Raw genomic sequence first — 24,773 nt, 5'->3', positions numbered from 1 at the left:
GGAATCAGGCTAGAAACTGGAAGACTATGAGTTCTAGTTCTGCCTTAGGCACAAAGCCAGCTGGGTGACATTGGTCAATCACCAGGAGTCTGTGAATTCTAGTCTCATCTTAGGTATGAAAACTGCCTGGGGGATTTTGAGACAATCACCAAGAGGCAGTAAGTTCTAGTCCCACCTTAGATATGAAAGCCAGCTGGGTGACTTTGGGCCAATCGCTAGGAGATGGTGAGTTCTAGTTCTACCTTAGGCATAAAAGCCAAAGGAGGAGGCTAAGGCCTATCGCTTCTGAGGTGGGTTGGGGGAAATACCTTGCCAAGAAAACTGCAAGGACTAAACTAAGAAGTTGCAGAGTCAAAGGCACCCTCTCTCCAAAAATAGATAAAAGAAAGAAAGAAAAAGGAAGTACCATATCAGTACGTAAAAGGTAAAGGTTCCCCTCGAATATATGTGCTAGTCGTTCCCAACTCCAGGGGGCGGTGCTCATCTCCGTTTCAAAGCAGAAGAGCCAGCGCTGTCTGGACGTCTCTGTGGTCATGTGGCCGGCATGACTCAACGCCAAAGGTGCACGGAACGCTGTTACCTTCCCACCAAAGGTGGTCCCTATTTTTTTACTTGCATTTTTACGTGCTTTCGAACTGCTAGGTTGGCAGAAGCTGGGACAAGGAACGGGAGCTCACCCTGTTAGGCGGCACTAGGGACTCGAACCGCTGAACTGCTGACCTTTCAATCAACAAGCTCAGCATCTTAGGCACTGAGCCACCGCGTCCCTGCATATCAGTAAGTACCATCCCCCAAAGCATCAACTTAAGTGCCTTAGCTTATCACTACCACTAGAAGGGCATACTTTGTGCCAACCCATAGTAAGCATGCACTGGTCTCACCCATTAGCTGGAGGCAGAAGACCTCTGTCTTTATGATGGATTTGTGTTTATGTGGAGGTTGTGTATGTGGCAAACCACCTTGAGAATCTTTTATCAGAGAAGGGCAGTAGACAACTCCTTCTCCAAAGAAGCATATTTCCTAAGCCACACGTGATTCCCACTGAATTCAACGAGGATAAAAAAATGTCCCACACTTTTCAAACTTCACCTTCAGAATTGGTTTACTTATGGTCTGATAGAACCTCCTCCTTCACACAAGAACATGCATTCTTGTAGTTGCCTGGAGCAATTCTCAACTGGCGTGGAGGAAAAAGCTTTTATTCCCTCAAAGCAATGTTGTCGGGTAGCACTCTATGAAAATTTCTATAGTTATCACCTTTAAGTTCAGCTTGTGGAAAAACCAGTATTGCTGGTGATCAGCACCATCATCATAACCATAATCAGCGATACTTACTGATCATATCATATTTGCAGTTCACATTTCAATAGGTGGATAATGTCTTTTTTTTTGACAATGGCCTACAGAATGCTAATGGACACGATGTGTCGCACTTGCCTTGAGTCAAGCTACGTGTCATTCACATGACTAGGTGAAGATTTTGCTGATCTTTATGCATCTGTAGAAGAGCAGGCGGAGCTGTGGGTGGAGTTAAGTGTGTCATCAGCTTAGAGTCATTAAGTTGCCACAAACGGCCCAAGTTCACCCTCTTCCTTGAATTCCGTTGATTCTTTATCTGGCGCCGATTCAGGGTTGAACTTTATTGGACTAGATTCTTTTGAACGGGCTTGAGCAATCAATCTTCTGACCTGAAACTTAACCTAAGGTCCCGATCCTTTGTGCCCGACATTCATCAAGTCAACTGAAGTTCGAATTTGAATCTGTGCCAGATAAAGAATCAACGGAATTTAAGGCGCGTGTGTGTGTGTGTGTGGATTTGCATTGCTTGTGGCAACTTAATGACTCCAAACTGATGATGCACATAACTCCGCCTCCAGCTCTCCCTGCTTTTTTCCTACAAAATCTGGTTTATAGAACAAATTGGGGGCAGAACTAATAGAAGCCGCCCTATCTGAATAACTAAATCCAACAGTCGCTATAACATATGGATGGGAGAATAAACACATGAGTAAAATACACCCACAATTTTTAAAAAAATGCCTTGCATCTTTCCGTTAAAACATATTGCACCCACCGTTAAAACATGCCCTACATTTTTTAATATTAAGTTGTTAATATTGGACTTAACTTCAGTCCTTAAGTTTCTTCAACAAACATTTTGGCCTGCTCGGGAACAGCCTCCTGCCATAAATATAGATTCTTCATTTAAATGTTGGGATTATTAACCAACATTAATTAATACGTGTTTCAAGTCCAAAGCGATGCTTTGAAACCCAAAACAAGGCCCACTGAGACTCCCAGCAATTTGAAATCACACCACCGCTACGGATTCAAGTCAACCCCTCCTCTAAGAAGCGCGCCCTACAACTGCGTCCGTTTTACAATTTGCACGGAAAGGCATAGTTTAGAAACAAGGGTTTTACTCACCATGGAGGAGTCCCCACTTCCGTTTGCAACCGTAGCGCCTTCAGCACAGGTGGGTAGGTGGGTAGAAAGTTGACTAGCCCTGCCCCCATCTATGACATCACACTCTACCTCATAAAAGGTAGTGAAAGTGCTTTGAACTCCAGGCTGATTTCCGAGAGATACAGAAAAGAAAGAGTGAGACAGAGAGAGAAAGAGAGAGAGAGAGAGCAAGAGAAATATGGTGCCCTATTGTAGGAGGTAGGAGATCAGGCCCGGGAAGGGGAATAGGAAATGGAAGGGGAAATGGAAGGGGAAGGGGAAGAGGAAATGGAAGGGGAAGGGGAAGAGGAAATGGAAGGGGAAGAGAAAATGGAAGGGGAAGGGAAGAGGAAATGGAAGGGGAAGGGAAGAGGAAATGGAAGGGGAAAGGAAGAGGAAATGGAAGGGGAAGGGGAAGGGGAAATGGAAGGGGAAGAGAAAATGGAAGGGGAAGGGGAAGGGGAAATGGAAGGGGAAGGAGAAATGGAAGAGGAAGAGAAAATGGAAGGGGAAGAGGAAATGGAAGGGGAAGAGGAAATGGAAGGGGAAGAGGAAATGGAAGGGGAAGGGGAAATGGAAGGGGAAAGGGAAGAGGAAATGGAAGGGGAAGACAGGGTTGTGTACTGAAAGAGCTAGGCTCCACAACTTTTCAGGGGCTTCCATGGTGAATTACTCTGTTTTAGCAATGTTCTCCCTTGCTCCCTGAGCACAGGCATATCAAGTCCAAGATCACTTATGAGAAAGGCGAGTGACGGGAATGATGGGCTGGGGAGTACAGGTAGTCCTCGACTTCCAACAGTTTGTTTAGTGACCGTGTGGAGTTATGACAGCACTGGAAAAAGTGACTTTTGGCCGTTTTTCACCCTTGTGACCTTTGACACGTGATTTACATTTGGATGCTTGACAACTGACTCATATTTATGACGGTTGCAGTGTCCCGGGGGGGGGCAGGGGGTTGTCACATGACCCCCCCCCTTTTGCCACCTTCTGACAAGCAAAGTCCGTGGGGAAGCCCGATTCACTTAACAACTGTGTTATTAACGTAACCACTGGAGTGATTCACTTAACAACTGTGGCACGATGGGGCAAGACAAATTTCTCACTCGGCAACATAAATGTTGAGCTCAACCGTGGACGTAAGCTGAGGACTATCTGTAGTCCTCGACTTACAACCATTCGTTTAGCAACCGTTTGACATTACAAAGGTGCTGAAAAACAGGGATTTTCAAGCAGTCCTCGCACTTACGGCCATGGACAGCTGGTGGTTATTTACAACAGTTGCAGCATGCCATGTGATTGCCATCTGCAGGCTTCTCAGCCGGCTCCCTACAAGCCAGGTTAAGGGGGGAAGAAACCAGATTCGCTTCAACGACCATGTGATTCACTTAACAACTGTGGCAACAAAAGTTGTAAAATTGGGCACGATTCACTGAACTTGCTTGCTTAGCGAGAGAAATTCTGTTCCCATTTCTGGTCGTAAGTCGAGGACTATCTGTATTTTATTCATCTAAAAAGGGCCGCAATTCTACAATGAACGATCATCGTCTGTTTCCCCTAACTCAGGAGAAAAAAACTGGTCTTGCCTCCTTCTGTCTATCTCTCTGAGGGAGAGGACCCGATTTAAAAATGTGGCAAATAAATAAATAATTTTCCGTGAAGCAACATATGGCGTCTTCACACTTCACCCATCAGCCATCAATGAATGACGTGACTGAAAGCTTGACTGCATGACTGTTATTTTAGCTCAATCACGGTTGGGTGAATCTGGAAAATATTACAGATCCAAAAAAGGACCTGAAGCAACTTTTGCATGTGAATTCATTTGGAAGGGGGAAAAAAAAAGCTTATCTTCCGTTCCGGTCCATATGATTTGAGATTTGGGTTGGTGATAAGATCTCAAGGTCTGTTTAATCAGGATAAAGGAAGATACAATCTCTCTCCCGTTCTCCCTTTTAATTCCAGCTCCGTAGATCTTATTGTAACGTGATGGCTTCAAATCTTTTATACTCGGCATGATTTCTTAACTCTGTTTAAGGCTGGTGTGCGGAGGAGATCTTTGGTGTTCTCTAAGCTTGGTGGTTTTCTTGCAGGCGTTTCATTACCAAACTAGGAAACATCATCAGTGTTAGAAAGGAGTGGGCTTTTTAAAGAGGAGGAGGAGGAGGAGGAGGAGGAGGAGGAGGAGGAGGAGGAGGAGGAGGAGGAGGAGGAGGAGGAGGAGGAGGAGGAGGAGGAGGAGGAGGAGGAGGAGAATGACTGTGGGGTCCTTAGTGTTCTCTGATCATGGTGATTTTCTTGCAGACATTTCATTACCAAACTAGGAAACATCATCAGTGTTAGAAGGGAGTGGGCTTTTTAAAGAGGAGGAGGAGGAGGAGGAGGAGGAGGAGGAGGAGGAGGAGGAGGAGGAGGAGGAGGGGGAGGAGGAGGAGGAGAATGACTGTGGGGTCTTTGGTGTTCTCTGATCATGGTGATTTTCTTGCAAACATCTCATTACCAAACTAGGCAACATCATCAGTGTTAGAAGGGAGTGGGCTTTTTAAAGAGGAGGAGGAGGAGGAGGAGGAGGAGGAGGAGGAGGAGGAGGAGGAGGAGGAGGAGGAGGAGGAGGAGGAGGAGGAGAACGACTGTGGGGTCCTTAGTGTTCTCTGATCATGGTGATTTTCTTGCAAACATCTCATTACCAAATTAGGCAACATTATCAGTGTTAGAAGGGAGTGGGCTTTTTAAAGAGGAGGAGGAGGAGGAGGAGGAGGAGGAGGAGGAGGGGGAGGAGGAGGAGGAGAACGACTGTGGGGTCTTTGGTGTTCTCTGATCATGGTGATTTTCTTACAGACATTTCATTACCAAACTAGGCAACATCATCAGTATTATGATGTTTCTTTTCTTTTCTTTATTTCTTTATGAAATTTCTTTGCTGCCCATCTCATATCCAGCAACTCTGAGTGGCTTACAACCCAAAAACATTGTAAAAACAAAACAAAAACACAGCAGGTAAAAACATTAACAGATAAAATCATGGAGACAAGAAGACGACAATGATGCTACCTAGTTTGGTAATGAAATGTGTGCCAAAAAACTCCCCTCCCCCCCCAGAATAATAGAACAGAATTGAAAGGGGTCTTGGAGGCCTTCTAGTCCAGCCCCCTACTCAAGCAGGACACCCTGTACCATTTCAAACAAATGGCTGTCCGATTTCTTCTTAAAAATCCCCAGTGATGGAGCACCCACAACTTCAGGTGGCAAGCTGTTCCAATGGTTAATTATTCTCCACCATGTTAAAGAGCACCAAGGACCCCACAGTTCAACCTTGAGCTACAAATATTTTCTTTTTAATCGGTGTGCATTTGCATGCAGGCCTGCGTGTTAGAACTAAATAGAATTTGTTGATGAGAAAGCTGGAGAAATGCTTGATAATCAATCACTTCGAGCTAACTGATGGCAGCAGGGGAAAACGGAGAATCTTCCTCCTCGCCAACAGTGATGGGTTATGTGATGCTTACCCCGAGAACCTTTCTAAAACTGATGTATGGATATTGCTAGGCTGTGCTGAGGGAGTAGGTGAACGGAATCGGCTGATTTACAAAGCACACTTGAAACATGAGATGTCAACATATGGAGACATGGGTGATCAATCTTCCCAAGCCTGCCAGATCAGTCCAGTGTCATCTTACCAGAAGGAAAACATCTTTTCACAAGAAATATATTTTTATATATATATAAGGCCTAATAAACTCAAACGAAGTTAGCAAATATTTGATCTCTAAATTTCCTTTAACAGAAATGAGATTGCACAGCTGCAGCTAGCTAGATTCTGGTTTTCTGGATAGCACCAGAAGAAAGAAAGAAAGAAAAAATAACATTAAGGGGTAGGTGGAAAGGAAGGGGGGAAATTAAGAGTTATTAAGAGTATTAGTGTTATAATCCCGAAGTTTTTATTTTCGCTTGGTGGGCAATTCATCACGAATTTCATTTTATTCATCTACTACACGACTTAAGGTTGTTTTTACTTCCTCTAGGGAATTCGTGAGTCAAAGAAGTTTCTGTTACAAAAAAAGATGCATCTGTGGATCTCTAGGGACGTAGCGCTGGATAATGTTCCCTATGATTTCTGATTATTTGTTTCAGTATTTAGAGCTGCTCACCCATGGTTTATAAAAAAAGTGTTCCTGTAATAAAAAAATGTTCTTTGCTTTTGGATATTAAGTCTACATTTTAGGACCTGTTTTACTTTTAAATATTGAGCTGCGCTGAACAATTCTAGGAGCAACAATGACTAATAACAATTTATGAAACGTGTATGCCACTCAACTTTTCAATGACTTTGAGTAGCTAATAAGAATAATGTAATATTTTGCACGTATTCATTGCGAAGTCACATTAGGCTTCCTTTCTAAAAAAAAAAAAAATACCAGTGGGCAAATCATTTATTACATTCCATTTATGCCTTCTTGGCAAGGTAATAATTTTGGTCCACGATCCATTTTTTCCCCCAATAGATCATTTTTATTCTTTTAAGAGAATACTAAACATAAGATGTGGCTTAATGAGCTGATTATTCAATCAGACATTACAACTGAATGAACGGAATAATATTTTAAAAGTTGCGTTGACTTATCTCCTCTACTACTAAAACTGTTTTATCCATTTTATTGTGCCATTTGATTTTTAATGGCTTATTTCATGAACTGGCTCAGATATAGTCAATTAATCAATGAGTTATTGCAAAAGGTTTCAGTTAGTTCGATTGGAATCCGTACCTCTTCAGGGATTTCTAAAGAACTGGGGCTGGGTTGTAGTTTTAGCGAAGCAGTTATTGTTTGATTGATTGTAGAATTTATTTCCTTATTAATATGAATTCCTGCTTGTATTTTCCTAAAAAGATGTGTATAACACCTGTTAAAAGCAACCAAATTTAGTAGTTTTACAGTACAGAATTTAAAAGAGTACCGTAGGAGAACAGGCAGAGCCTATGGGGGTGGAGTCAAGGGAGTAATCAGTCTGGAGTCATTTTGTCCCCACAAAGGATCTTAAGTCCAACTCCTCTTGAATTCCATTAACTCTTATTTAGTGCCAATTTAGTGTCGATCATTAGTTGACGAAATTCTTGTGTATCGGCATGAGCAATAAATCAGTTTAACTGCAGCTTCACTTGTGGTCCTGATTCTATCTTAACTAAGTAGAATAACATGCATGCATTTAAGTGTACTGTGTATATTAATGAGAAATACCATGGATTCTGATGATTAGTAATAATTTTACATGTCACAACACCTAAGCCTTAGTTAACGGGAGCAGGGAAGAAGACTACATCTCAGCCTGTATATAGGTAGTCCTCGACTTACAACAGTTCATTTAGTGACAGTTCAAAGTTACAATGCCGCCAAAAAAAGGGACTTGTGACTGTTTTTCACACTTACAACTACCGGTTTGCCCCGGTTCGGGCGAACTAATTGTGGCGGCGTCGGGAGTGAGCGCGCACGGACTCCCAGTTCCGAACTGGTAGCAAAGGTAAGTGGGAACCCACTACTGGTTCAATTGTGATCATAAGTCGAGGACTACCTGTATGGAAAATAGACATTTACATGTAAAAAAGGAAATGCATATTATGAGGAACGCTCAAATGCAACAGGGTGACTGATCTTTTTAAAAGAATGTGGACTTTCTGGTTTAATTTTTGGGGGGGGCAGGGGTTGCAATTTGATTTTGGTTTTGTCAGTAGTTGATATTTGTCCTAGACCTTAAGAACTGATAATTGCTTCTGTCATTTTAATACAAATTAGTGAGTTAAACGGTAAAGGTTGTAACGTATAGGTAGTCCTTGGCTTACAATCGTGATCAGAATTTCCGTTGAGCTGAACAAGCCAGTTATTAAGTGAGTCGCATCCAATTTTACAGCCCCTTTTGCCCCTGTCGTTAAGTGAATCGCTTGAGGTTGTTAATCAGGTGGCCCTTAAACAAAGGCGGTTTCCTCCATTGGCTGGCTGGGGAAGGTTATCAATGGTGATCACGAGATCATGGGATGCTGCAACTATCATAAATGTGAGGACTGATTGTAGCTCACTTTTTTCCAGTGCCGTTGTTAACTTCGAACGTTCGCTAAATGAATGGTTGTAAACCGAGGACTGCCTGAATGAGCCATTCCTTACTTAGGCTGCTGGAGTCGGAAAGGTGTCCCAAACATGGAGGAAAGGTTTGAAGCAATGGCGTTTTTATTTCTTTTCTTTTTTTCCTCGTAGGGAGCCTTAAAAAGAAGGACGTTTCTTTACCCATGAAAGAACATTAATACGTCAAAAGCCTTGAGCAAGTATTACAGGCGGAAGAATAACTTGCGAGACCTAGTTTAATGCTTGGTTTGAATAGGAAATGATGGATAGTGAAATTTCTGAACTTAGTGGAAACTTAACTTTCTGAACTTTAAAAAAATAAAATAAAAATTGAATCGCTGATTTGGCTATAACAAAAAAACTTCACAAGCAGCACCTTTCCGGGATTTTAATGCGGATGGTCCTTTTTTGATGTAAAAGAATGTTTAAAAAAACTCTCATCCAGAAATTTCTTGAAGAAGAATCTGAGACAATAAAATGAAAGATGTAAAGGAAAGATCTGAAATGGTTTCAACGCTACTTCGCAATGATAAAGCTGCATTTGACATTTTTTTGGAATTAGGATATCGCACAGATGTTTCTCAAGACGCAGGATGGGTTTTAAGCAAAATAAGAAATGTAAGAGTTAAGATTTGGAGAGTGAGAGATATAGCCAATAACTGAAAAGTCGAAAGAGACAATTAGAGAGAGAAGAGATGTATATGATAACCCAATGTAAAACAAAAACTATCAGGATGACTATAGGGAACTCTGCATAGAATTCTATCAATAAATAATCTGAGTAAATAAGTAAGAAAGCAGAAGTTTTCTCAGAAAGGAAGTAGAAATAACAAAGAAAGAGATTTCCTCCTAGATTTTCCAACAATGAAATTTATACAAATGATGAAGACCTGTAATTTAAAACAAGGTGGAATGTAAATAAAACCATTCATATTTTTTATATCTAGAATCTCCAGCCATTACTGGTTCTGTTATGATTGTATATGAAGTAATTTCTTCTGGAGTAAAATTATGGGATAAAGGCTGGAGGGAAAATCAGTGTTTGCTTTGACAATTGCCCTTAAAGAGAATCGTAATTGTATTAACTGTGTCCCTGAAGAAAGGAAGAAGGAATACATATTTTTGTGTGGAAAAAAAAATCACCCTATGAATATAGCAATGCATTTAAAGACAGCAATGTTTGAAAGTGTTAAAAGAAGTCTGAAGCGCATCTTACTCTAAAGGTGCCAATGAAGATATTCAGAACACAGGGGAAAAAAAATCATTTCAATAAAATATGTGTTTTTTCCCCCCTCTCTCCAGGGGGAGAGAGCATTTGTTCACGGAAGTTATGAAAATCCCCATTTTTCACAATCGAAAGATAAACTCCAGGAACCCATACAATATCAACCAAAATATTCATAAAAGAAATTATAAAATAGATATTTTATATTTATCAGCAGTTTATACTTATTCCATGTTGACTCCAGTTTATGAACTCTGTCACAGAATCTATTGCTGAACAATTGCCAATTTGGTCTAATGGTTAAGGCAACAGGTTAGAAAACAGGAGACTGTGAGTTCTAGCCCCATTTTTAGGCATGAAAACCAGCTGGTGACTTTAGGCCTGTCATCAGAAGACAGTGAGTTCTAGTCCCGCCTTAGGCGTGAAAGCCAGCTGGTGACTTTGGGCCAATCACCAGGAGATGGTGAGTTCTAATCCCGCTTTGAGCCAGTCACTCTTTCTCTCTCAGCCAAACTCCCCTCACAAGGTGGTTGTCGAGAAAATGGGACAAAGAATATTAAGTATATTCAGCACCTTGAGTTATTATACAAATAAAAAGGTGGGATAAAATAATCTTTTAAAAAAGCTCCCATTACTATGATAAATGGATTTAGCAGAATCTGGCTACTAATATCTATAGTCTATTGATTAATCTGACTATTATAATAGAATCTTATATCATCCTGTGACACAAATACACAGCTACTCCTTCTCATTTCTAGGGCTATATCAAAATATTTCCACATTTCCAAGTTTTTTTCTCAAACCTGCCACAACTTTAGCGTACCTAACGAAATGACGATTAATCATTTCCCACATGAGCCATGGTAGTGCAGTGGTTAGAACGCAGCATCGCAGGCTGACTCTGCTCACTGCCAGCAGTTCGATCCTGACGGGCTCAAGGTTGACTCAGCCTTCTATCCTTCCAAGGTCGGTAAAATGAGGAGCCAAATTGTTGGGGGCAATTATGCTGACCGGTGTAAACCGGTTAGAGAGGATTGTGAAGCACTGTGGAGAAGTATATAAGTCTAAGTGCTATTGCTCTTGATGTCATGATATCTATCTGGTTCAAGCAGTACTTTGAGATTTGTTCATTTCTTTTTTTAAAAAAAATCCACAGAGAACAAATTGTTCTCTAGAAGTCATCTCAAGACATTTTTCTGCTCGGGGCAAAAGAAGTCCATTCCAATATGAAGTTGATTGGTGGTTAAAACTTATTTTAACGGATAGCATCGTCCTCTCTATCACTGCATCATCTTCTATACATCATGGGCATCTCGACAAGCCAACAACACTTGCCGAATAATCCCCATCCTGCCGTTGACTTGCTTATCAAATTATTGTGCCGGCCTCTCCTGAATAATAGTCCAGGCAACCTAGACCTAAATTAATAGTTCGGGGGCACATAAGTCTCCCGTAGTTCAAAAGGAGATCAATCTCTGTGAACATAGTGAGAAAATGCTTGCCAGAAGCTCAAAAGTTGCCCCTGCTCCTTTCTGTAGTAGTACTAATGGACAGCAAAGGATCCCACCGTCAAGCGAAGTTAACATATGCAACACTTTGCTGTCAGAACACATTGGAAATAATTCTGTGTGATGAGCATGTCACAATAATACCCACCCGCTCCCATTTTTGCTTCATTGTTAAGAGGCCGCAATCTGCACAGGCGGCAAAGTGTAAGTCTATTGTCTTGTTCTAAAGTAAAACATTTTTAACAATTGTGGGTAAAAGTAACCAGCAACCAGCAACAGCTCCCCATCGCCCGGTGCATTCTCACAGGGAGGGCCTACTCAGGGTGCCGTCGGCTAGACGGTGTCGACTGGCAGCCTGTAGAGGCAGAGCTTTCTCTGTGGGTGCCCCCACCCTCTGGAACCAACTTCCTCTGGGGCTCCGGTTGGCCCCTGACCTCCGCACCTTCCGCCGCGACTTAAAGACATGGTTGTTCAGCCTGGACTTGGGGGGGGGGGGTTAACATTTATTTTAACACACTTTTATTGGATATTTTATTGTTGTGAGCCGCCCTGAGTCCTATGGAGATAGGGCGGCATATAAATTAAATAAAATAAATAAATAAATAAAAAGTAAAGTCTTGGTAAATAATATTCCAAAGACACAACTACTTAGCTGTAAATGGTCCAAGAAAGTCAACCATCAAATATCTATATCAGTGTTGGCGAATCTTTTCGGCACCGAGTGCCAAAACGAGAGAGTGTACACATGGGACCGCCAGAAACCGGAAGAGCAGTTCCCCGGAGCACATGCACGCTCCGGGAAGCTGAGCTTCCAGTTTCTGGCGTGCGCACGCACGCTGGTCACCTGGTCTTCTGGCACGCATGTACGTGCAAAGACCAGCTGGTGGGTGTACATGTACACGCCGGAAACTAAAAGCTTATCTTCCTACGCATGTGAAGATTGGCTGGCCGGCGCACATAAGCACGCTGGAACCTGGAAGAGCAACGGGTGATGGCTGGCATGCCCGGAGAGATGGCGCTGCATGCCACTTCCTGCACATGTGCCATAGGTTCATCATCACAGATCTATATCTTTCTCTCTTTTTCTTTCTTTCTCTCTCTCTCTCTCTCTCTATCATCCGTCTATCATCTATCTATCTATCTATCTAGTTTCTGTCTTTTGACCCCCCCAGTCACATGACCACCACCAAGCCACGCCCACCAAACCACGCCCACAGAACCACTAGGAAATTTTTTTAGATTTCACCATTGCCTAAAGTGCTTTGGAGAGTTAAGCCTACCCTCTCTTCTCTGTAATAGCCTCTTAAGTACTGGAAGAAAATTCTCCTGTTATTCATAATCCTTCGGTTCAATAGGCGAGAGCCATACCTAGTTCCCTCAACAGTTCATCATACAATTTAGCCTCCAGCCCTATCATCTTTATTGCTCTTCTCCGCCTACTTTCCGGGGTCTCAACATCTTTTTTGTATTGCGGTGATGAAAACTGGATACTGTATTGCCAAATAATATATGCCAAGACAAACGTATAGACGTAATTTCCGCCACAAGTGCATATCGCCAAACTTACTGAATCCCATTCGGTTCTGAATTATGGAGGCTTCTCAATAGAGTTTAGCCTTGAGGATTTGTTTGTTGTCAGGAAAGACCATGTTTCTATCTAACAGGTACAGAAGATAGAACAGATTAACAAAGTTGGAAGGGATTGACTGTCTTCTAGTCTAAGGCCCTGCTCAACCAGGAAATCCTACATCATTTCAGACAAATGGTTGTCCAATCTCTTCTTAAAAACCTCAAATGATGGAGCACCCATAACTTCTAGAGGCAGGTCATTCCACTGATGAATTGTTCTCACTTTCAGGAAATTTCTCCTTAGTTCTAAGTTGCTTCTCTCCTTGATAAGTTTCCATCCATTGCTTCTTGTCCTGCCTTCAGGTGCTTTGGAGAAGAGGTTGACTCCCTCTTCTTTGTGGCAGCCCCTTAAATATCAGAAGACAGCTGTCATGTCACCCCTAAGTCGTCCTTTTCATTAAACTAGTTATACCCAATTTCTGTAACGGTTCTTCGTAGGTTTCAGTCCTCAGTCCCCTAATCATCTTTGTTGCTCTTCTCTGCACTCTTTTTAGAGTCTCAACATCTTTTTTTTTAATATCATGGCAACCAATACTGGATGCAATATTGTTATGGTACTGAATACTTAACAAAATCCTGAACAAATGGCAGGAAAATATTGCTTTGCATCAAACCCATATTGCTAAGTTCAATACCCCTAAGGAACACTGCAAATATCAAATAATCTATATATATATATATACTTTCAGCACACAATCATCAGATAATATGCAAAACATATTCGTTTTCACCAGTGAGTGTGTACCTTATCTCATCGGAGTCCAGGGGTAGAAGCTGGAATCCCACATGTGAATATATAAGCTTTCCAACTGTCAATCATTTGCAAGGAAACCCCGAGCACCGTACTGTATGCAAAGTCTGCTTTTTATATATCTGATGCAAATAAAATCAAAGTTTTTATTTGCAACTGGCTATCCAAGAGAGAATGGATGAAGAAAGATGAACAGCATAAAAATAAGTAAGGAAGCTACAGATGAAGTGAAGCTGGAATCCGTATTATTGGATAGTCTTGAAGCATACAGTATCCGGCTCTTTGATATAATACAACAACATCACAATTGCTAGGAAGGTATTGTGAAGGGAGAGCCTACACCAACACCAGAAAGATCAAGAGAAGACAAGGCCGGGTGGGGTCTTTGCTGAATGCGACTTCAAGTTTACAACACACCATGCCAATTATCTGCAAGTTGATGGCAGCACTGCTTCAGCGGATGGTTGAATGAAGAAAAAGCAGAAAGATGATGGGGTGTGTGTGAAGCAGTGAGTGCTGAAGTCCACTACACAGGGAATGAAGAAGGCAAACTTCGTGCTGTTTTGAGTTTCACTGCATGTAATGGTTAAGCCAACAACATACACAAGCTATTCGAGCGTGTGCGCAAGATGGCTTCTACAGAAGATAACAAGAAAAAAAGGACAGAAATGAGATTGAAGCTCCACAGCCAAGCCGATGCGTAAGCGGGATTGAGGGACGGATCAGAGGGTAGGTGGACATGGTTAAAACCCATGAGAATGGAAGCAGATCCAGCAATGTCAGCAAGTCAAAGAAATGATCTCGGCCTGTTATATATAATGAGAGATGGGAGGACAACGGAGACTCATTTCCACATCTTGAAGAACATCAAGATCTTCAATGGACACTATCTGGCACAGTGGTCAAGAAATTTTGCAGGATCAGGAGGAACTCTTTCCCCCACAAGGACCCCCGGACAAAAATAAATCTTTATTCTGAGTGGCTGTCCAGTTGCATTAGAAGTGTCCATCGCAATCGTTGGGAAGGCGGGTGTGAATGTTTTCCTGCGTGTCTGTGGACTGAGGCCTGGGATCACACACAGACAATCCTCAACTTACGACCACCATTGAGCCCCAAATTTTCTGTTGTTAAACGAGATATTTGTTTAGTGAATTTTGCCCCATTTTACAATCTTTTTTTGCCGCAGTTGTTAAGTTAGTGATACTGTTGTTAAATGAATTCGGCTTCGCCATTGATTTTGCGACCAGAAGGTCGCAAAAGGTGATTATGTGATCCCGGGGCATTGCAACCATCATAAATATGAGCCAAGGGTCTGAATTTTGATCGTGTAACCTTGGGGATGCTGCAACGGTCGTAAATGTGTTTTAAAAGCCTCTGGCGATCAGGCAACTCAGTTGAAATGCTTTTAAAAGGCTCTGACGATCCCAGCTGAGCTGTGTGATCATCAGAGGCTTTTTTTTTTAAAACTATTTTTAGGTTGTAGAAAAAATGCTTTTAAAAGTAAAAAAACCCCAGTCTCTGATGATCGTGCGGCTCAGCTGGGCATGGGTTTTTTGCTACCGTTTTTTTGCAGGGGTTTTTGCTACCGGTTCTCTGAACCACCCGCCGCCATCGCTACCGGATCGGGCGATCTGGTCCGAACCGGGAACATTTCACCCCTGATTTAGTCCCTCTTTTGGTCCAAGACTGGATCACTAGATCATGAGTGTAAGTAATCCAGGGGTGAAATGCTACCGGTTCGGGCCAGTTCGCCCAGACCGGTAGGAAAAAATGCTACCGGTTCCCCGAACTGATAGTAAAAAAAAAAAAAGCTTTAAAAAAGTAAAAAAAAAGAGGTTCAGACAATCAGGTGTGACAATCAGCTGTGCCACGTGATTGTCAGAACCTTTTTAAAAACTTTTTAAAGCATTTTTTTACTACCTATTCGCCTGGTAGTAAAACAATGCTTTAAAAAGTAAAAAAAAGAGAAAAAGTTGGCCACGCCCACAGAACTGGTAGGGAAAAATTTTGAATTTCACTACTGAGGTAATCTGATGATCTTTCCTACCTGGACAAAAAAAAAAAAATAGGCCTTGATATTAAGCCCAGAGAAGACAAACAATAATGATTTTAAAAAAAACTATGGGTAGATCTCGACTTACAACAGTTCATTTAGTGAGCATTCAAAGTTACAATGAAAAAAGTGAAAAAAGTGACTTATGACTGTTTTTCACACTTAACAACTATGGCAGTATCCCCACAGTCAAAATTCAGACACTTGGCAACTGACTCATATTTATGACGGTTGCAGTGTCCCGGGGTCACGTGTGACCTTTTTGCGACCTTCTGACCAGCAAAGTCAATGGGGAAGCCGGATTCACTTCCCAACTGTCTGACTAGCTTAACAAATTGCCATGATTCACTTAATAACTGTGGTTAGAAAGGTTGTAAAATGGGGCAAAACCCACTTAACAAACATCTCACTTAACAACATAAAGTTGGGGCTCAATTGTGGTCGTTAAGTCGAGGACTACCCGCATAATGTCTATGGCCATGTTTTTTTAGGTGAGAACTTTTCTTTTGGACAAAGGATTATGTTTTATGAGTTACTTTGGTAGAAAAAAACCCAGAATCAGGCTGTTCTTGAAGTCTCGGGCCCTCAAAGAACTTGCTCACATGTGTGTCTTTTACACCAGGGATCTCCAACCTTGGCAACTTTAAGACTTGTGGATTTCAACTCCCAGAATGCCCCAGCCAGCAAAAACATGGCCGGTTGAGGAATTCTGGGACTTGAAGTCCACAAATCTCTCTACATTTATTGTCTCCCCCCTTAAAGGAAGGTGAGTGAAATATTCATGTTGAGGTTCACCTGGACCGAGAGGCTTAAGGTTATCTCAGTTTAGACGAGGTGAAGTGTGTATAAAAAGTGGAACTTTCCTATCATCAGAGAAGGAAAGACCATTTGGCTGCCCAATCCTTGCTAAATATAAAACCGAGCTCCTATTAATAATGGATTTAATAATCTCATTTTATTATATTTTTAATGGGCATGAAGAGCATAAGCTCTTTGGATAGGTGACATAGCAATGAAGTCTCCGGTTACTTCATAAAACTGGAATAATGTGGCTTTTCGAAGGCAAAGACATATATGTTTTCCAAAAGGAGGGAAGGGAGGGAAACCACTAATTTAAAATTAAGACATGCTATAACAGGAAAACACAGGAATGTCTTACCCCGGAAACAATCAGTTCTCCGCCAAGGTTTTGGACTTCTGCTTTGACCTTGCTACAGATATTAAGCTGGTGACAGTAAAGGGCGATGCGTTGAAGGTAGGCGAGCAGATCTTGCTTACAGGCTGAATCGGGACACTGCGAAAGGAAAGAGAGAGAAGCGACTTAAAATTTGATTTATTGCTATTGAGATGCTGAATGTGCAGAGAAAACTCAAGTCACTTTGAGGTATTCAACTTTGAGGGGTGATACCGCAACTCTCGCTCGATTGTTTGGTGATTGGTTTCACACAGACCAGATCTTGTCTCGCTTACTTTGGCCTCGCAATTCATGCGAGGAAGTTCACTGGAGAAAGTCTCAAAGGTGTTTTTTCAAAAGGCAACTGGCCTCTCTTTGTTTTTTTTCCTTGAAGACCTTTCGCTTCTCATTCAAGAAGCTTCATCGGTTCACCGTTCATTCATGTCATGAGCCGTGGTGGCGCAGTATTGCAGGCTGACTCTGCCCGCAGTCTGGAGTTCAATCCTGACCAGCTCAAGGTTGACTCAGCTTTCCATCCTTCCGAGGTCGGTAAAATGAGGGCCCAGATCGTTGAGGGAAATATCCTGATCCTGTAAACTACTTAGAGAGGAGCTGTAAAGCACTGGGAAGCGGTATATAAATCTAAGTGCTATTTTTTTTTTATTTGATTTATATGCCGCCCTTCTCCGGAGACTCAAGGAGGCTTACAATGCGCTAAGCAATAGCCTTCATCCTTTTGTATATTTATACCAAGTCAGCTTATTGCCCCCACAAACTGGGTCCTCAATTTACCCACCCTAGAAAGGATGGAAGGCTGAGTCGACCTTGAGCCTTGGCGAGATTCGAACCTGCAGTAATTGCAGGCAGCTGGTCTTAATAACCAGCTTAATAACAGGGTGCCTTAGACCACTGTACTACCAAGGCCCTTATTGCTATTGCTATTGTCGGAATCAATAAAGCTTCTTGGATGAGAAGTGAAAAGTCTTCAAGGAAAAAAATAAAACCAGTCCGTCTGCCTTTTGAAAAAACACCTTTGGAGGATTGAGAAACTCCATAGTCACTGGAGAAAGCAATTATGCTGGGAAGAGTTAGTGGTAAATGGAAACCAGGCAGGGGTGAGCTGCTGAGGGGTTCGCAGGAGTTCAGGAGAACCTCTAGTTAAGATTCTGTGCAGTTCGGAGAACCCCTAAATCCCACTCCTGGCTGGCCCCACCCCGCCCCACCCACCCCTCCCCTCCCAGGAGTCCCCATGCGGCCCATTTTGGATGCAGGTAAGTGCAGGACGTGCACAGAGGCTTGGGAAGGCCAGAAATGTCCCATTTCCAGCTTCCCAGAGGGCCTCCGGAGACTGGGGAGGCTGTTTTCGCCCTCCTGTAGACTCGAGGAAAGCCTCCAGAGCCCGGGGAGGGCAAAAACGCCTCCCGGCCATGGTGCAGGAGGCCGACTAGGCCACACCCACCATGGCCACGCCCACCCAGCCACCGGACAGAGAACCCCTTGCTAAAATTTTTGAAGCCCACCTTTGAAACCAGGCCGTCAAAGGACAAAGTAAGACAATCACAAAATACCAATAGGAAAAAGGTAGTAGGAAAGATGAAAAAGGATAATAGTAATACAGCTCTACTACCTGAATAAAATAAATGATAAATCTTTTTTCTTTCCCAGCACAAAACGGTAGGTCCGGAACTCAAGAAGGCCAAAGAGAGAGAAACAGAGAAAGCAAGCACAGCCATCGTTCGTCACTTACCCGATGAACTGTAAAGCAGACAGCAAAAATATTGTTTCCATCTCCTTAGGATATGTTTCAGGTTGCACATAAAATTCTCTCCGTGCACAATATACTATCTTTTATGATGGTAGAGAACGAACCACATCGAGAGGAGAGGTTTTCAGCCCAGAAAGCAGTAATAACGAACTACAACCAGGAAATGGTCATTTTTACTTCACTGGCGGAACGACACCTGTGGCACTCTTTGGACATGCCTTACAAATCAAAACAACACGGGGCGCAATTCAGTTTAGCTAAACGGAGCAAGTACTGTCTGAAGGGTTTGTAATCCCCGCAGAAACCTGGAACATAATTTATGGGGCAGGTACCGAAGAGAGTGGAAGGCTAGTGATATAACTGAAGATACTGCACGGGTAGTCCTCGACTTAAGGCCAGTTATGATGGACTCCCCCTAAAAGGTACAGGTAGTCCTCGACTTATGGCCACAATTGAGCCCAAAATTTCTATCGCTAAGCAAGAAAGTTGTTAAGCGAGTTTTGCCCCATTTATTTACGAACTTTCTTGCCACAAGTTGTTCAGCGAATCACTGAAGTTGTTAAGTTAGTAACACGACTGTTAAGTGAATCTGACTTCACCATTGATTTTGCTGGTCAGAAGGTCGCAAAAGGGGATCACGTCAGAGGAGGGTTTCAGCAGGTTCTGACCAGTTCTGGCGAACCGATAGTGGAAATTTTGAGTAGTTTGGAGAACCGGTAAATACCACCTCTGACTGGCCCCACCCCCATCTATTCTCTGCCTCCCGAGTCCCAGCTGATTGGGAGGAAATAGGGATTTTGCAGTAACCTTCCCCTGCCATGCCCACCAAGACATGCCACTCCCACTAAGCCACACCCACAGAACCGGTAGTAAAAAATTTTGAATCCCACCACTGGATCACATGACCCTGGGACACGGCAACCAACAGAAATACAAGCCAGTTGCCAATCGTCCAAATTCTGATCACATGACTAGAATAACAGGCTAATAAAGTTGGAAGGGACCTTAGAGGTCGTCTAGTCCAGAGGTCCCCAACCCCTGGTTCCGTGGACCGGCACTGGAATGCGGCAAGCCAGAAACTGATCCGCACAAACAAGCAAAACCTCATCCGCAGGATGCAGGCAACATGCAAAACCACGCCCCTTCCTGTCCGCAGAAAAACCTCCCTCCATGGAATCGGTTGCTGGTGCCCAAAAGGTTGGGGGCTGTTGTTCTATTCCAACCTCCTGTTCAAGTAGGAAATCTTATACCATTTCAGACAAATGATTGTCTAATCTTTTGTAAAAGACTTCAGGATTTGTTCTGACCTAGGCTTCCTTTGAATGTATACAGCATAATCTTAGTCCTGGCAAAACCTCTTTTGTTTACACGCCTGTGAATTATTGTCGGTGATCGCGTGCAAAGTGCGTGCACGAAGAGAACCGGTGGTAACGCCAGTTGGAACCCACCACTGGGGGGGGGGGCAGCCAGAATTTTTACTACCGGTTCTCCGAACTACTCAAAATTTCCGCTACCGGTTCTCCAGAACTGGTCAGAACCTGCTGAAACCCACCTCTGCCTGTGATCACCATTTGAAAACTTCCCAGCTAGATTCCAACAAGCAAAAAAACAATTTGGGAAGCCAGATTCATTTAAGGATTGCATAAGTCACATAATAGCTGCAGAGGTTTTCTTGACCACCGCAGCAAAAGAGGTCGTAAAGTCAGGAGCGACTCATTTAACATCTGCCTCGCTTAGCTATGGTTCCCAATTGAAGCGGTAAGTTGAGGACTACCTGGGTCAGAAGTCTTCAAATTTGGCAGCTTTAAGACTTGTGGACTTCAACTCCCAGAATTCTCCAGCCAGAGAATTCTGGGAGTTGAAGTCCACAAGTCTTAAAGCTGCCAAGTTTGAAGACCTCTGACCTAGAGTAAAGCCAGATGGGCTTCAGTCCAAATTCAGTTGGACTCTACTACTGATGAAGATAAGTGGAAAATGTGGGAACATATTTTATGATATTGGTCATTCGTGTTTAGAGTTGTTTGCCCCAACTGGGAATAATTTTGTAGATTTGCACATTGGGATCTTTCTCACCTCCAACAGGAGATATAAAGGACTTTTAGAACTGAATATAACAGTTATTCAGAATATAACAGGATAACAGAGTTGGAAGGGACCTGGGAGGTCTTCTAGTCCAACCCCCTGCTCAAGCTGTATCATTTTAGACAAATGGCTGTCCAGTCTATTCTTGTAAATCTCCAGTGATGAAGAACCCTCAAAAAGGGGGAGGTTAGGCAGAACAAATGGCTGCCCAATCTCTTCTTAAAACTCTCCAGTGATGTAACTTCTAGTGGCAAGCTGTTCCACCGGCTAGTTGTGATCACTGTTAGGAAATTTCTCCTTAATTCCAGGTTGCTTCTCTCCTTGATTAGTTTCCATCCATTGTTTCTTGTCCTGCCTTCTGGTGCTTTGGAAAATAAATTGACCCTCTCTTCTTTGTGGCAGCCCCTCAAATATTGGAAGACTGTTAACATGTCACCCCTAGTCCTTCTCTTTGTTAGATGCAGTTCCTGAAAACATTTTTCATAGAATTTAGAAGAAACCAGTGCCGAATTACATGGCCCTTTGGGAGGATAAAATCCAGGTGCCCATTAAAACGAGAGTAAAAAATATACAGGTGGCCAGCCTCCACCATACATACTACATATTATTATTTTTTCTCATATTATTTTTAAATCAGCCTCTCTTGAGAATTTCTTGGGGTAGTTAAGGCTAATCTCTTCTTCCATATATATGATAATGCCAGGAAATTGTCTCCTTCTTTTTCTTCCCAAAGTTGCCCCATCTTTCAAGTCTAAATCTCAGAGGTCTATTTTTTTTTTTTAACTTAGCTGCCAGTTAGCACAGTCGCATTTATTCCACTCCAGAGATCCTGCATTTGAAATATACTTTGAGATTAAATCCTCCAGAGAGACGACAAAAGCCTCAAATGGAAGGAGCAAATTAAAACTCTCTCTTTCTCTCTCTCTTTGTTTCTCTCTTTCTCTTTAGCGCCGTAATTAAAAATGAAACAGCCTATAAAAAAAGTTAATGCTGCAAAGAGGTCTCAAAACTTCGATAAAAATTTCCCCGGTTTTGAGGCTCTGAGGAAAGACAAATAATCTCAGCGACTTTAAAAAATCCAAAAAACTAGTAATAATGAGGCTTTCAAAAATTCTGCTGGTACTCCCAACTCGGCTGAGCAGCTGTTCTGTTTTTATTTTAGATCACTGCCGGGTAGTTATGGGTTCCCTTTGTGATTTGCTTGGGTTTTTCGATTTTTTTAAAGTGAACTTTTGAGGATATTCCTCCAAACCAACAAAGGAATTCTTTAGGAGGCTCTTATAGGGCAGACTGGAAACAATTCCTTGCTCAGATTCACTTTTAAAGGATCAATTAAATATCAGCAGGTGTGGAAGATTTGTTTTAAAGACAGAGCTGTTGTTAGGATATTGAATGTAGTAGCTGGAACAGTAAAATGTACAATGATCCAGAACACGCAGTTGTAATTGAGTAGTTAAGAGAGTGCTGATTCATGCATGAGGCATTCTATGCTATGATTGGTCGCTGTAAGTACAAAGGGGGCGTTTCCCTTTTTCCCGCCTTTTTCTCTTCAGTGCGTTCTGTATACTGTTTTAGATTTACCTCACGATTTTACTACGTTCCTGATTATCTTGTTTGCTACAAATATAAATGTTACATATATTTATTTATCTAAAACTACAAGTTCGTGTCAGTGTCTTTGACTTCATTTGGAGAGCTGCTGCATAATTCCCTGACCATTGTCCTTTTTCAAATGGTAAATTAGAAATTTTCACTGTTGGCGGAAGCTCTCCATACCCAGGTTTAATTGTAAGTTTGGGTTACAAGAAACCTGACGATGGCAGGTCAGGAAATCCAGCATATAAAAACCATCGGCTTCATGGGAGTAAATAGAATGGGAAATACTGATAGTCTTCAACTTGTGACCATTCATTTAGTGAGCGTTCAAAGTAACAATGGCACTGAAAAAAGTGACTTATGACCGTTTTCCACTCTTAGTGAAAGCAGCATCTCCGTGATCAAAATTCAGGGGCTTGGCAACCAACTCGTATTTATAATGGTTTCAGTGTCCCGGGATCATGCGATCATCACCTTTTGCGACCTTCTGACAAGCAAAGTCCATGAGAAAGTCAGACTCACTTAACAACCATGTTACTCACTTAACAACTGCAGTGATTCACCTAACAATTGTGGAAATGAAAGGCCATAAATAGGGGCAAAACTCACTTAACAACTGGGTTAATAAGTGTTAACAACGGATTTCCGGAAGTGTGGAATTCAACTCCCAGAATCTTCAGCAAAGGCTATGCCTGTGATGGTGAACCTATAGCACGCGTGTCTGAGGTGACACGCAGAGCACTCTCTGTGGGCATGCAAACCGTGGCCAGCTACTCTTCTGGTTTCCGGTGTGTGCATGTGCGCTGGCCAGCTGGCCTTTGCAGGCGCTGGAGCGCTGGAAAATGGCCTGAAAATGGCCAAAAAACAGGCTGGGAAACAGCCCGAAAAACGGCTTGAAAAAGGGCCAAAAACAGGCATGTACGCGCCGGCCAGCTGGTCTTTGGGTTTCCGGTGCTCCGGCATGGGCGAAGACCAGCTGGCCAGCGTGCATGCACGTGCTGGAAACCCGAAGACAGCTGGCTGGTGCGTATTCACACCGGCACTCCGGTGTGCACACATGAACACACATTCCGGTTTGGCCACTCGGTGCCGAAAAGGTTCACCATCACTGGGCTATGCAGACTGGGGGATTATAACAGAACAAAATAACAGAGTTGGAAGGGACCTTGTAGGTCATCTAGTCCAACCCCCTGCCTAAGCAGGAGACCCTAGACCATTTCTGACAGATGGCAGTCCAGTCTCTTCTTGAAAGCTTCCAGGGATGAAGTTCCCACAACCTCCGAAGGCAACCTCTGTTCCATTGGTTGATTGTTCTCACTGTCAGAAAATTTCACCTTGTGAATTTCTCCTTGTTCAGTTTCCATCCATTATTCCTTGTCTGGCCTTCAGGTGCTTTGGAAAAAAGGTTGACCCCCTCCTCTCTGTGGCAGCCCCTGAAAGAACTGGAACACTGCTATCATGTCTCCCCTTGTCCTTTTCTTCTGGGAGTTGAGGTCCACTTTCTGGAAATTCGATTCTACCTGGTAGCTATCAATGGATCTTCACTCGCTGCACCCTGCCGAAGATTCATCTAATCCTAACAAGACTCCCTGTGCTGCAAGAATGGCTTCTCCCAGAGAACAAATCCTACAAATGCAATGTACTACATAAAACTCTGCAATTAAATAACACTATCTGCTACGCTGCTTTGGAATAGACTGTGACCTCTATGCTCTTCTCTTTCAATTAGTAACAGAACCGTTTCCTGAAGCCATGGCTTCCAGGCAGAACTCCACTTAAGCATGTTTTTTTTTTATAGATGGTAAGCTTTTCCCTTTTAAATAGCTGCTTAAAAGTTGGTTACATGAAAAACACTGGCAAGACTCATGGGAGATTAAGAACGCCTCACAGACTGCAAAAGAAAACAGGAGAAATGGGAAGACAGGCAGTCCTTGGCTTGCAACCATTCGTTTAGTGACCGTTCACAGTTACAACGGTACTGAAAAAAAAGTGACGGATGACTGTTTTTCACACCAATGACCGTTACAGCATCCCTATGGTGCAGTGGTGGGTTTCAAATTTTTTTACTACCGGTTCTGTGGGCATGGCTTGGTGGGCGTGGCATGGCATGGCTTGATGGGCGTGGCAGGGGAAGGATACTGTAAAATCTCCATTCCCACCCCAATCCAGGGGAAGGATACTGCAAAATCCCCATTTTCTCCCGATCAGCTGGGATTTGGGAGGCAGAGAATAGATGGGGGCGGGGCCAGTTAGAATTTTTACTACCGGTTCTCTGAACTACTCAAAATTTCCGCTACCAGTTCTCCAGAACTGGTCGGAACCGGCTGAAACCCACCTATGCTATGGTCACGTGATCAATATTGGCCACTTGGCAACTGGTTCACAAAAATGACGGTTGTAGTGTCTCGGGGTCATGTGATCCCCTTTTGCGACCT

General features: G+C 42.8%; 1 protein-coding gene and 1 long non-coding RNA gene across 9 annotated transcripts in view; one reads left to right on the top strand and one right to left on the bottom strand.

Moving 5' to 3' along the window:
• Positions 1 to 24,773, bottom strand: part of CTNNA2 (catenin alpha 2) — a 575,368-nt gene that overhangs the window by 23,258 nt on the left and 527,337 nt on the right. For 4 of the 8 annotated variants that reach the window (XM_087874835.1, XM_087874839.1, XM_087874834.1 and 1 more), the window contains exons 17-18: positions 16,881 to 17,015; positions 2,428 to 2,571 (exon numbers count right to left, since the gene is read on the bottom strand). In XM_087874835.1, coding sequence (XP_087730961.1) covers positions 2,428 to 2,571; positions 16,881 to 17,015 — 279 coding nt within the window. The remainder of the gene's footprint in view (positions 1 to 2,427; positions 2,572 to 16,880; positions 17,016 to 24,773) is intronic. The other 4 variants (XM_087874837.1, XM_087874841.1, XM_087874836.1 and 1 more) reach the window with 1 other exon arrangement.
• On the top strand, positions 2,590 to 9,492 carry LOC132710579 (uncharacterized). Its single transcript, XR_009621271.2, has 2 exons — positions 2,590 to 2,664; positions 8,520 to 9,492. It is a non-coding gene; the product is annotated as an uncharacterized LOC132710579 (long non-coding RNA).

The sequence above is a fragment of the Pantherophis guttatus genome, chromosome 8 (genome assembly GCF_059756535.1).
Source record: "Pantherophis guttatus breed Tessera chromosome 8, ASM5975653v1, whole genome shotgun sequence".
Taxonomy (NCBI): domain Eukaryota; kingdom Metazoa; phylum Chordata; class Lepidosauria; order Squamata; family Colubridae; genus Pantherophis; species Pantherophis guttatus.
This window is presented reverse-complemented; position numbering and strand designations above follow the sequence as displayed.